At 32.6% G+C, this 14,882-nt stretch overlaps 1 protein-coding gene across 1 annotated transcript; it reads left to right on the forward strand.

The window, feature by feature from the left end:
• The first annotated feature begins 807 nt into the window (after nucleotides 1-807).
• Nucleotides 808-1,264, forward strand: LOC114395544. The gene is made up of 3 exons (XM_028357353.1): nucleotides 808-815; nucleotides 924-1,041; nucleotides 1,118-1,264. Exons 1-3 carry the CDS (start codon nucleotides 808-810, stop codon nucleotides 1,196-1,198), a joined length of 207 nt encoding a protein of 68 aa, XP_028213154.1. The 3' UTR covers nucleotides 1,199-1,264.
• Nucleotides 1,265-14,882: the final 13,618 nt, after the last annotated feature.

Here is a 14,882-nt window from a genome sequence, read left to right on the forward strand (position 1 = left end):
CCCGTTCTCTTATGGCTCAATGGAGGTACTTTTTTTTTAATAACCCAGCTCTTCATGTATATATTTATATTGCAATCGTTTTTCTTTAGTGTTCACTCTCATGACTAATACATGATAACTTAACGAAAGGTAAGGGTAATTTCTAGTGAATTTAGCTTTTAAATCTTATGGGCTAGTTTAGTCTTTATCTTTTGATTTTAACATGTATTAAAAGGAATAGAGAGAGATGAATTTCTTGATAATTTATGGAAATAAATGGAAGATAGGGATGCTGATTAAAATCAAGCATTTAATTTTTCTTGATGTCAAGAATCAAAAACCAGAAGGTCAGGAAGTGAGTGCAGCAGGAGTAAACATTGATAATCACATGAATGAAGGCAGTGGCTGGATTAACTCAGCCTAACAATGCAAGGCCTATTGCTGATTCCAGTTTTTCCAAGGCTAAACCAGAAGATTCTTTGGACTCACAATTCAAACCGCCAGAAGCTTCACAACTTGTTTTTGTCTTCACTATTTTATTCATGTTTGGCTGCTCAAATTAAATGTATTGATCTAATTTTTTAACATTGCTATTTTTCTTTGTAGGGGAAAACACACCCAACTCAACTTTTTTTGCTTTTGATGTCCACCCCAACCCAATTATGTGTGTTTAAGCTGTATTAGCAGTGTGATTTGTTATATTTTGTGAAAATTGGGAATTTCATTCTGTAATTGTCTGTTTGTGTACTGGGCTTGCTTTATTGCAGAAGCAAAGGAGACACTCTCTTGTTTTGTAATGGCCTTTTCTCTCACTCTGGTGTCTTACAGATGAAAATGTATGTTTCTACCATTTTTGTTTGTTTTTCAAAATTAATACACTAATTTCAATTGAACCTTTCTCTTTTATATTGGGATATGATTGATGTTTAATCTCTTTGTCACAGCTTAGAGGGCAATGCTGGTGAACTCACAAATTTTGAGGTCCTTGATTTCTTACGAGCTAAAGGAGCTTCAAAGGATCCAACAAGAGTTATTGCCAAAGTAGCGCAGTCTGAATACAATGTTAGATTTGATTTTTCTAATAAATGGGAATACTTGTAAGTTTTATTGGTAGATGAATGTTCTGTATATCTAGCAGGTTTATGATTATTTGGTTGACACTGCTGCCTCTGTTCAAACAAGAGAGAGCATCAATGAGTTCTTAACAAGTGTTAAATAGTACGACCTGGCAAAAGCTGAGGCTCTGAACATATTAAACATTGGGCCAGCTGCTGATTTTGAACTATACCCAGTAAGTATCAATATTTTGATTTTCCAATTTATGTTACACCTAAGCATTTAGTTAGAAGTTTTTAGCTCTGCAATTTTTTAGCTATGACCACATTGTGAACAAATTATTTAAATAAATACATGTGATCTGTATGTCTATCAAATTGATATAATGTATCAAATTTTAAAATTCAAAATTCAAATTTAAATTGAGATAGACTAAATTTAAACGATAGGGAGAAATAAAAAACTTAAAAATAAATTAGTGTGACATACTTGATACAGGAGAAGTTATATAGCTTATCATGAAAGAGAGTGAGTAGTTCCTAATATTCTCTTGTTCAAGAGTGAATACTTTTATAAGGGTGAATTTATGCATCAAAATATAACATGTTGGTCCCGAATAACATTTTAAAGTGAAGCTTCATCATCTTTGCATTCCAACATTGAAACGGTTGGGCTGGCCCATGCATTCCAGCTTTAATAGATGTACATGTATGATATTATAAAGTTGGAAAGCCTACACTAACCCTCTAAATCTACCCCAAAGTAACTCTTTAACAAAAATATTTATTTTTTATTTTAATATCATTTTTTAATTAATAGTATTACAAATAGTTGCATTGTTTCATTGAACTTGAGTTACATCATGGAGGAGGATAAAAGCAATGGATATATAAATTTAACCTACACTTCTTTTTAAGTTGTCAATTAATTAAAAATCCCTTTTTATATAGCTTCTAAAATATTTATTATTTCCTATTAAAAATATCTATTATTAAAATTAAAAAATTAATATTTATCATAATTTATGATTTAATAATAATAATAAAATATACTCCTAGTATATATACATATTATTTTCTATTACTTTTTTTTAATGCAAAGCTATATAAAAAGGCATAGATATTGTATTAGTTGGTACTTAGTATTTATATTGCTGTCTCACTTGACCAAATTTTATATATTGTTCACCAAACAAGTAAAGTAAATTATATCTTCCCATGCTATTGTTGGTTTGTATTCAATGTTCTATTTGTTCCAGTATATCACAAGTATAAACTAAACTATATTGCTTAAAGGTTTTAGTGGCAAGTCACTTGCTTCTTTCCCTCGAGGTTAGCTTATTTTTGTTCCTGCATATCACAATCCTCAGCATTTTGGAAACTATTTGTTCCAAGTGATCCCAGATTGGATCATTTCCTCCCTGCCCTTCAAGACGATGATAATTCATAATATGAGGATTTTTACATTGACGTTGTCTATGTTCTTTTTCTTTTTGCTCCCCATGATTGTAAGTATCCCGTCACTATTGACATTGTTATTCTGTAAATTGGACTGGATGTTTCTACTCTACAGCAGTTGGAGGATTGAGATGCTCTGAGAATCCAAAGAATAAGATTACTGCAGTACCTGCCAAGGAAGAGCAAATCTGGGGTGCATTCTTCAAGGTAATGAGATGACATGAGTTTAAATATAATTACCGGTGCTGCTCTCAGTTCTCTTTGCAGAATATTCTTTTCATCTGTTTAGAACAAAGAATCAGTGATCAGTCCCAACAGTAATATAAGGTTAATGTCAGTTGAGACTGCATCAGGTACAAAGGGAAAATGTGAGGTCAAAGACAATAGAATAGGAGTTCACAAAAAGCCAACACATACAGCTAAATTTCACTAAACGGAAAGTGTAGTGTCCAAAATGAATGGGTTAGACTAATTTAAACTTAAATCTTCATATCACTTTTGAAGGTAATCTTAGAGCTTAAGAAGTTAGAGTTGAATATCCATTACGTAACTAGGATTGCCAGTTGCAACTAAATTTCACCGAGGTAATAACATTGTAAGTTCCTAAGAGCAAAATTATAATCTAAGCAAGTTCGGTTAGGCTCTCAAGTGGTTGACAAGTCTCATTTAGGTGGTCTTTTTGGCCTTGGTTAACAAGAAAATCGAGTGTTAGGTACAAAAATTGGAAAGCTCCACTACACATTATAGTGGTATTATTTATTTGAATATTTGTTTCTGCATTCATGGTTAGTTTGCTTATTTTGACCGTGTGACTCTCTCCATTTATGAACTTTGAGACTTATATCTTATTATATATTTTTTCTATTGGATGCGATGAACTATCAGGTGGAAGGGTCAACAGTCCTTGCAGGCACAGAGTAAAAGATCCATTTTCAAATAGAGTTCCGTGTGATGCATTAATGGAGTAATGTGTTTATGTGCTTGTGACGGTAAGGCTTACATGCGAGGCCATGTAAATACCTTTAATGATAACTATGAGAAGAGTGCGACTGGTAGTAAAGTTTATTATGGTGTTCATTAGCTAGGATTTTCTCTGTTTCTCTTGTACAATTGTGCTTTCTAATGTAGTAAAAGATATGCTTCTGGCTTGAGATTCTCTAATATTGATTCTATGCAAAGTGTGTCCGTATATGATGATTGGTAAGCTTCCAGCTAGTAATAATTTAAGGAAAAATAGTACTTGGACACTCATGTTATAGCAAGGCAAGGTTGAGGAGGGCAGATTCCAATGCCAAGGTGCATCCCTAGTTACCAAACAGGTCATAGCCTTTCTAGTTAGGCTCTCAAATTGGCACCCTAGAATTGTCTTCTTATTAGAGGTGTTCATGTTAAACATATTTACCTACAGTTGAAGAAGATAGGTACATATTAAAGACATTTACCTAAAGTTAGGAGATGTAAGTAAAAGTTAATGACTTTTACCTACACACTATACATAGTAGTTAAAACCTATAGTGACAGACAATTAGTCGTCATTATACGCCTCCTCAAAGTTGACGGAAGAAACGTCCGTAGGACAAAGTCTATGATACATTTACCTACGGATTTTTTTATTTATAGTGATAGTTTTTGTCCGTAGGTATAGGTCATTTTTCTTGTAGTAAGGCAAAATAACAAATAACAAATGTGAAACCAAGGCATTAATGTACCCAAGGCATTAAAAATTAAAAGATCGTGTCATATTTTCTTTTTAGGCATTATAAGAATAATTTGTTCAATAGTGACCAAATTTTGCTATCTTTATAATTTCTTAGTCACTGTCTCCAGTATATTGATTCTCTATTCAAGATCCATTAACCCCTCAATAAATTGCCTTGATTCATTTTTCCCATTTCCATCTCCATAGTCTTCCTCCAAAGCCTCCATCTCTTGGGTCAACAGTCTCTTGAGAAGTGGTGTCCTGAGAAAAATACCTTTTTGTTACCCTAAGGTAAGAAAAGAAAAACACCTTGGAGGATGTGATGGTGTTGGAGAATTTTCCAATAGTTCATGATCCCGTCTTCACCCCATTTCAAAGCCAGGAAATGATAAAAGTGGAGAAGAAATTGATACATACAATAGGAAAACAAACTACAAGGCATAAAAAGGATGGGGTTTATACATTAGCAAGGGTGGATATTCATCGATAATGGGAATGAAATGGAGCATGAAACATTCCATGCAACTTGGTTGGCAGAGATTGATTTCTCTCCCAATGGCTTGGTGAGCAAGTTTGTTTTGCTTGATGTAGATAATCAGCTTTGCGACCAATATTTTAAGCCAACATAAAAATAGTTTTTTTTTTTTGCTATATGCATGAGAGTTTCAATGCTAGTTGTCACACAAATGTATTACGCAAAAGTACCTATCACATAAAGAGTGGCAATGCAATTTAGAATGCATCAAGAAGTTTTAGATTGTGTGGCTACATTCTTTGGCACCAAAGGCATTGCATGGAAAAATTACTACATACCCATATCCAACGGGAATTTCTATTTTCCTGCTTGGATTTTTTGAGGGAGATGTCACCACGCGTTATGCAGGATGGTGGAAGCAGTCAATACTGTATCATCATCGTGATTTTGCAAAGAATATTACTCGGTGAAAGAGCAGTCTACGCAATGATGCTGGTGTTTCCACCTGAATTTTCTCCTTTGAAAACTATTTTATTTGGAAATCCTTCCCAAGACACCGTTGAACCACTGATGGAGGCTTTGGAGGAAGATTATAAAGATGGAAATGAGATAAATGAATCAAGGCAGTTTATTGGAGGAGTATTGGATCTTGAAAAGAGAATCAATAGACTAGATACATTGACTTAGAAATTAAATATAACAAAATTTTGTCATTGTTGAACAAATTATTAGCTTATAAACCAAATCTTTACCATTTGTTAATATGTTTTACTTATTTCCGATACTAGCATAATTAAATGACATGAATGTTCAAAAAATCAAACTACAATATGATCTTGTAGGATTTAGCAATATGTTTGTTTGTGTATGAAAGGTATGTATTTTTATAATATCTTACGACATCAACCTATGCTTCGACATGGTATGCGTGCACACATGCACGAGCAAAATTTATCTATTATGTTAGTTGAAATTGGAGGTGATGACTCAACAAAAGTTAAGGAAAACCAAAGAAAACAACTAGCGATGATAGTTTCCTTATTTCTCTATGTGCATAAGGGAAGAAAGGAAGGGGCACGGTTACAAAGAATCCGGTGATTTTCTGCATTCAAGGCCCTTGGTAAGAGTCACATGTCATGACTCTTGGTGAAGAGTCACATCTCATGTTTGTTGCGCATCTATTCATACTTTCACTTCATATGAGTGAACACAAAATCTCATGAAAGGATACAATCTTTAAATAATTTTGAAAATTTCACATAATCACCCACCATTTTAAAAATATATATGAACCAAATGGTTTTAGATTAAACATACTCAATTTAGTGCACAAATCACGTTCATCAATTAATCATACAACTTAATGAACAAAATACCTCTCACCTTTTTTAACAAAACAACCAAATCCCATGATTCTGAAAATCACATGGTTTTAGATAAAAGTGAGTATTGTTTAAACAACTAAAACAACAACAAACATACAAATAGAGAATCAAGAAGATGAAAGTATAAAAAAATTGTTGATAGTACAAACTAAATATCTCTCACCACAAGCAACCAATAAACAAACCAAAGATTTAGATTTAAGAATTATGTATCCTGAATTGGCTCACAAAATTCCAACTCAATCCAATATTTAATGAAGTCGTAAATGCATTTTTACTATGGCTGCACGTGAAACTACATGAATAACAAAATCCCACTTCCTACTCTTAGAGAACTTTTTCAATGTACCTTCCTCCATTACTGACACCATTTGTTGAACATATGTACCTTTGGTATCATTTTACTACCTCGGTTGTTCAAGAGAAATTGGTTTGATCTTTTAGATGTTTCAAACTTTTTAAAGTCATTCCATAAGGAAGGAACTTTGTCAATGATTCAAGATAGAATCATTAACTTTCATCTACATCCATATTGTGTTTGTTCGTAGATATTAAGCATACATTCAATTTATGCACTTGTTTCATAAAAGGCCTACTATCAATCATCCGATAATTATAAAAATAATTGACAAGAAATTTCTTATTTGTTCCCATCACGTAGTTTAAAAAAAAGTGTCACACACGTACCTTTTAAGATGTGTCCCATTCAAATATAACCATCATACTTGTTTTCTAACGGGCTTTAGCAATGATCTCATCTTCCCTATTGGTTGGGATTGGGGTGTTGAAGACATACATACCCTTTTCAAGGTGTGATGATTGGAGACGCCACTTCAAAAATAAAGAAATACCTGTTAAATTGAGTGTGATGATAATGCAAGAAAGAACAAAAACCAAATTAAGAAAAGTGCAATTTTCCATGGTATGAATATAAAACACTAACCATTAGGCTCGACTCATCCCTAACAATATATGTAGATATTGGATGGAATATAGTGTACAAAGAATCTGGTGACTCCTTTATTTTTAGTGTACAAAGAATCTGGTGACTCATCCCTAACAATATATGTAGACGCCACTTCAAAAATAAAGAAATACCTGATAAATTGAGTGTGATGATATTGCAAGAAAGAACAAAAACCAAATTAAGAAAAGTGCAATTTTCCAAGGTATGCATATAAAACACTAACCATTAGGCTCGACTCATCCCTAACAATATATGTATATAAAAAGGCATAGATATTATATTAGTTGGTACTTAGTATTTATATTGCTTTCTCACTTGACCAAATTTTATATATTGTTCACCAAACAAGTAAAGTAAATTATATATTCCCCTGCTATTGTTGGTTTGTATTTAATGTTCTGTTTGTTCCAGCATATCACAAGTAAAGTAAATTATATTGCTTAAAGGTTTTTGTGGCAAGTCACTTGCTTTCTTTCCCTCAAGGTGGGTTTCTTTTTGTTCCAGCATATCACAATCCTCAACATTTTGGCAACTATTTGTTCCAAGTGATCCCACATTGGATCATTTCCTCCCTCCCCTTCAAGGTGATGATAATTCATAATATGAGGATTTTTACATTGACGTTGTCTATGTTCTGTTTCTTTTTGTTCCCCATGATTCTAAGTATTCCTTCACGTTTGACATTGTTATTCTGTAAATTGCACAGGATGTTTCTACTCTACAGCAGTTGGAGGATTGAGATGCTATGAGAATCCAAAGAATAAGATTACTGCAGTACCTGCCGAGGAAGAGCATATCTGGGGTGCATTCTTCAAGGCAACGAGATGACATGAGTTTAAATATAATTATCGGTGCTGCTCTCAGTTCTCTTTGCAGAATATTCTTTTCATCTATTTAGAACAGAGAATCAGTGATCAGTCCTAATAGTAATATAAGGTTAATGTAAGTTGAGACTGCATTAGGTACAAAGGGAAAATGTGAGGTCAGAGACAATAGAATAGGAGTTCATAAAAAGCCAACACGTACAACTAAATTTCACTAAACGGAAAGTGTAGTGTCCAAAATGAATGGGTTAGACTAATTTAAACTTAAATCTTCATATCACTTTTGAAGGTAATCTTAGAGCTTAAGAAGTTAGAGTTGAATATCCATTAGGTAACTAGGATTGCCAATTGCAACTAAATTTCACCGAGGTAATAACATTGTAAGTTCCTAAGAGCAAAATTATAATCTAAGCATGTTTGGTTAGGTTGTCAAGTGGTTGACAAGTCTCGTTTAGGTGGTCTTTTTGGCCTTGGTTAATAAGAAAATCGAGTGTTAGGTACAAAAATTGGAAAGCTCCACTACACATAATAATTTATTGGAATATTTGTTTCTGCATTAATGGTTAGTTTGCTTATTTTGACCGTGTGGCTCTGTCCATTTATGAACTTTGAGACTTATATCTTATGATATATTTTGTCTATTTGATGCGATGAACTATCAGGTGCAAGGGTCAGCAGTCCTTGCAGGCACAGAGTAAAAGATCCATTTTCAAATAAAGTACCGCGTGATGCATCAATGGAGTAATGTGTTTATGTGCTTGTGACGGTAAGGCTTACATGCGAGGCCATGTAAATACCTTTAATGATAACAATGAGAAGAGTGCGACTGGTAGTAGAGTTTATTATGGTGTTCATTAGCTAGGATTTTCTCTGTTTCTCTTGTATAGTTGTGCTTTCTAATGTAATAAAAGATATGCTTCTGGCATGAGATTCTCTAATATTGATTCTATGCAAAGTGTGTCTGTATATGATGATTGGTAAACTTCCAGCTAGTAATAATTTAAGGAAAAATAGTACTAGGGCACTCATGTTATAGCAAGGCAAGGTTGAGGAGGGCAGATTCCAATGTCAAGGTGCATCCCTAGTTACCAAACAGGCATTAAAAATTACAAGATCATGTCATATTTTCTTTTTAGGCTGAACATTCATGTAATTTTGCTAGTATAAGAAATAAGTACAAAATATTAACAAATGCTAAAGATTTGGTTTATAAGAATAATTTGTTCAATAGTATATTGATTCTCTATTCAAGATCCATTAACCCCTCAATAAATTGCCTTGATTCATTTTTCCCATTTCCATCTCCATAGTCTTCCTCCAAAGCCTCCATCTCTTGGGTCAACAGTGTCTTGAGAAGGATTTCCAAATTGAACAGTTTTCAAAGGAGAAAATTCAGGTGCAACATCAGCATCATTACCATTTGTATTTGCTTTTGATACATGAGGTCCATGATGGCAGAGTAGCTTTAGAATGCTTTTTTGCCAAGTAATATTGTTTGCAATTTTTTAAAGTAATTTTGGGTATGCAGTTATTTTTCAATGCAATAGCTTTGGTGCCAGAGAATGCAATCACACAATCTGAAACTTCTTGATGCATTCCAAATTGCATAGCAACTCTCTATGTGGTAGGTACTTTTTTATAATACATTGTTGCAAACAAGCATCGAAATACTCATGCATATAACAACCAAAACTATTTTCATTTATCCAAATTACTCTCACATGGTAACCAAGTTTCCTTTTTTGGATTAAAAGACCTAAACTTACCAACAATTTGAACATGATTAAGGATGCCAAGGAAAATTGCCCCTAGTAGAGTCCAGGGAAAATCTCACACCGTCAATTTTCAATTGATTAAGCTTGTTCCACCTAAATAGCATAGGTTCTTCATTGGTAATCAGCCTAGGCTATGGTTGCTAATTTGTTAATCTCTCCCACACCCAAGTTTGGATCAAGTAGTAAAAGGGTGACCAAAGAGTTAACTACAATTCCAATTCTTCATTACCAGTCAAATAAACTATTGTTTTCTTCGATAGACCAAAATCATTTTATATGTTGGATAAAATTGTTGGTCACAAAGCTGATTCTCACCAGCAAGATGAACAACAATAAAGAAAACAAACTTTCTCACCAAGCCACTATGAGAGAAGCCAATCATTGCCAAGCAAGTTGCAAGGGATGTTTCATGCTCAATTTCACTCCCACTATTGACAAAAATCCATCCATGCTAATGTTTATATAAACCCCACTCTTTTTACTCCTTGGAGATTGTTGTTGTCCCTACTCTTTTTACTCCTTGGAGATTGTTGTTGTCCTGTTCTATGTATCAATTTCTTCTTCACCTTCATCATTTCCTAGCTTTGAAATGGGGTCAAGACAGGATCACCAACAGTTGCAAAACCCTCCAACACCATCACATCCTCCAAGGTGACAGTTTTCTCACCCTAGGAGCACAAAAAGGTATTTGTCTAAGGACACAACTTCTCAACAACCCAAAACACATGTTTTCAACCCAAGTGCTTCATAGTAAAAAATGAAAACATGTGTTTTGGGGTTGTTGAGAAGTGGTGTCCTGAGAAAAATACCTTTTTGTTACCCTAAGGTAAGAAAAAAAAAACACCTTGGAGGATGTGATGGTGCTGGAGAATTTTCCAATAGTTCATGATCCCGTCTTCACCCCATTTCAAAGCCAGGAAATGATAAAAGTGGAGAAGAAATTGATACATACAATAGGAAAACAAACTACAAGGCATAAAAAGGATGGGGTTTATACATTAGCAAGGGTGGATATTCGTCGATAATGGGAATGAAATGGAGCATGAAACATTCCATGCAACTTGGTTGGCAGAGATTGATTTCTCTCCCAATGGCTTGGTGAGCAAGTTTGTTTTGCTTGATGTAGATAATTGGCTTTGTGACCAATATTTTAAGCCAACATATAAAATGATTTAGGTCTGTTGAAGAAAACAATAGTTAGTTTGGCTGATGATAAGAGGTAATTCTTTGGTCACCCTTTCACTACTTGGTTCATATTTGGTTATGGGAGAGATTCTCAAATTTGCAACCACAGCCTAGGTTGATCAACCATGAAAAACCTATGCTATGTAGGTGGCACCGGCTAAATCCCTAGAAAATTGAGTGTAGGAGATTTGCCCTGGACTCAGCTAGGGACTACTTTCCTTAGCACGCTTATGTTCAATATGTTGGATAAATAAAAATAGTTTTTTTTTTGCTATATGCATGAGAGTTTCAATGCTAGTTGTCACACAAATGTATTACACAAAAGTACCTATCACATAAAGAGTGGCTATGCAATTTAGAATGCATCAAGAAGTTTTAGATTGTGTGGCTACATTCTTTGAAACCAAAGGCATTGCATGGAAAAATTACTACATACCCATACCTAACAATATATGTAGATATTGGATGGAATATAGTGTACAAAGAATCTGGTGACTCCTATTATTTTTTTTGTTTTGTAGTATTTTTCTTCATTTAGATTGGTTTTATTAATAGATCATCTCATCCCTTTTAGTGAAGATATTTAACCTTTTAATGATATACATCCCTTAAACCTTGGTGAAGACTCACATCTCATGACCCTTAGTCAAGAGTCACTTCTCATGGCTTTCGATGAAAAGTCACTTCTCATGCCTCTTTATGATGAGTTGCATCTATTCATACATACACTTTATATGAATAGACACATATTTTCATGAAAGGATACAACCTTTCATTAATTTTTGACATCTTTCATAGATTATACACTTTATATGAATAGTCCCCTTTTTCTTGGACTCAAATTAAGAAAATCTAACTAATTTCACCCTATTTATTGATGTCATTCCTAAATTAATCTTCATTTAATTGCAATTCAATTTTTATGGAGTCATTTTTATTCAAGGTATTAGGTTTGAATGGAGGACATTTTAAGAATAACCTTACTTTCTACTTGAGATTAGTAAAATTAAATGATTTCAACAAACTTTCTTAATCTATGGGAAGTAATTATTTTTGCTTATATATGAGACCAGAGAGAGTATAAATCTTTGACGTATATATATATATATATATATATATATATATATATATATATTAATCTATGAATGTTTAACACTGTAGATTTGTCAACAAAGACGTACTTTACTAGTTAATAGACTTAATTGTACATTTGATGTCTTTACTTTATCGGTTTTCTTAGGAATATATATATATATACATACATATTAATCTATGAATGTTTAACACTGTAGATTTGTCAACAAAGACGTACTTTACTAGTTAATAGACTTAATTGTACATTTGATGTCTTTACTTTATCGGTTTTCTTAGGAATGTTCATAAACTGATTTTATCAAATAACTTTATGAATAAATCAAACAAAAAACTGAAAATCAAATAAACCAAAAGTCGAAAAAATTAAAATTTACTAAACCCATTTGTTTTGGATAAAATCAGATTTTGGATTTCATTTTAAAATTCAATCTAATCCAACCCAAACCAAATTTATACATAAATATATTTATCTGATTAAAAATTTATATTAAAACTCAAGTTTACATTTTTTTTTCTTCTATAGAGTATTTATAAAACTATTGCATAACTTATACTTATCATATAACAAAATTTTATAAACTTTACCAGTATAAAAAGTCATGTATGTCTAGTTTTGGATAAGGTATGACTCAAAATCCAAAGTAAATCATATAGAGAGAAATATTCAGTTTACCAAAGGATGTTCATACAAGACAAAAAACAAAAATCATTACACACTCTCGTATTTCCATTAGTTTTCTCGGCAAATCAATGATTTAAATTATAAGTGACCCCAACTTTTAAAGCTTATGAAGCCTATTTTGCAATGTTATCCCCCAAATTTCAGTAGCATCTCTACTACAATACCAGTTATGAAAATAATGCACGAATTCTAAAATGCAACACTAAGCAGAAGGGTCAATTTGTAAGTTCATATAGCAATTCAATTCTAATCGAAATATAACGTATTTTATATATATTCATATTCCCCAAGAGTATACTTCTCAAATATAATTTTATTTTCATCAAACGGTATGTGTGCACAAACTTTCAACACCAAATAATATAAAAATGACTCTAAGAGCCCATACTCATGGAGGATAACCTCCCAAACCAAAATTGACATTAAAGAAAATAGAAACCCTCAATACCTTGAGAGATTTGAAGTCTTCCAGAGTTTAAGAAAATGCAGAACAAAATGGATTGATGAAAAACCCTTGTCTGCTAGAGCTCCCTCCTTGAATTTGATGTCCAAGGGACAAGATTTGAGTTGTAAAGGTGAGAACTTGACGTAGGATGACCATGAAGTTAGAGAGAGAATACAAGGCAAGAGATAAAAGCTCTCTTATCTCTCCTAAAACTCTAAAAGTGGCTGCACATGAATGAAGACCAAGGGAGAGTGTTTACATTTCTTGTATTGTAACCCTACATCGTGGAGTTTTGGGCCGGGTCCCATTGGCCCATTAGGTTTTTGGGTCCAAATTTGTTTCATTAGGATTAATTAAAGTTTCATTATTCATCTTGCAAGAGACTTTAATCTTCTATCTTTCATTATATTCTACTCCTCCCTATTTCATTATAATTGTCATGTAAGAGAAAAAAAATTCAAAATAATTGTCATTTTAGCTTTTTAATGTAATATTAATCAACTTTTTTTACTTATATTCTTAAAATATTAATGGTAGAAAAAAAATCAATAAATGAATTAATGATGACGTCTAGTTTCCTGATATATTAAAAAAATTATTCTAGATTCCTATCGTTAGTTAAGTGATAACATATCTATTAGAAATTTTAAAATATAATTTCATCGGATTTGTGAAATCACCAATCTTTATTTAAAACCTAAATTACAATTTCTAATAGTTAAAACTCACCTAAATCCATTAAAGATGAGTTTTTTGAATCCTAGAACCTTGCCATGTCTCACCTCAATCCTTTTAGAAAAAAGATCAAATATATTAATAATTGGATGGGCAATAGACAGAAGAAGTGCCATAGCACCAAGCCTTAGTGAGTTCATACAAATGCAAAAGTAAAATAAATCCACAAAGTTACTCACCCATGGTACACCTTCATGAATCCGCCTCCCTTCCTAATATCCTGTATGCACCACCGAAGACATAGACCCACCTCTATGCTTAACACAATGTTGACCTTTCGTTCCCACTATCCTCGAAATCAGAAGTACAAATTTAATCTTTTTAGGCTAAATTAACGTTAATTGTTTTTCCATGTAGACACACTAACCATCTTTCATCACAAGGATCTTGAAAATAAAATACCTATTTAGCTTATTTTGAGACGGAGGGAGTAATCCATTATTAGTTAGCTTTAATTAAGACAATTAAGGTTAATTAAATTCTAGTTAACTAATTAATAATTAGAAACATTAATTATATTAGGTCTTTGTCTATTTAAATTATTTATATTAGGCCTACACTAATTAATTAGTTAATTTGGTGTTCAAAACTCTAATTTCTAAGGTTTTGACTAAACTTGTTTCTTTTTACAAAATTGTCATAAATTGGTCAACTTACAACTCCTTACTTTAACTTTGGTTGACTGTTTTTGACATTTTGTGGGCTAAGCCTAAATCAAATCACTCTTAAAACCTTTACTTCAATTTCTAATTTATGAAACCTACTACCAAATCGACTCATCATCCAAAATTAAATAGTACATAGTATAGGAAGATCTTTTATCTATACCAAATAAAAAATTAGTTCTGATGGAATTCAAAATTTCTTTACCTTCAATTTTTTATCTTTGAAACCATCACTTAAAACTAAAAAAGATAACATTGAGTTGGCCAACTTTTTTTACCCTTCACATGCGCACACACACAAAAAAAATATTGTCCCTTTTATTGAATTTGTACCTATATAGCTAGCTCAATCCTGTAGCTTCCTCCTTGAGAAGGTAGGTTGGATTCATGTTACTTTTTTATGAAACCCAACCCTAAACAACTTGGTCACAAACAAATTGATTTAGATTTAGTGAATT

The sequence above is a fragment of the Glycine soja genome, chromosome 18, assembly GCF_004193775.1.
Source record: "Glycine soja cultivar W05 chromosome 18, ASM419377v2, whole genome shotgun sequence".
Classification (NCBI taxonomy): Eukaryota; Viridiplantae; Streptophyta; class Magnoliopsida; order Fabales; family Fabaceae; genus Glycine; species Glycine soja.

Coding starts and splice junctions, on each gene's coding strand:
- LOC114395544 (XM_028357353.1), top strand. Junction 1,042..1,117: donor TAGCGCAGTCTGAATACAAT/GTTAGATTTGAT, acceptor TATATCTAGCAG/GTTTATGATTATTTGGTTGA.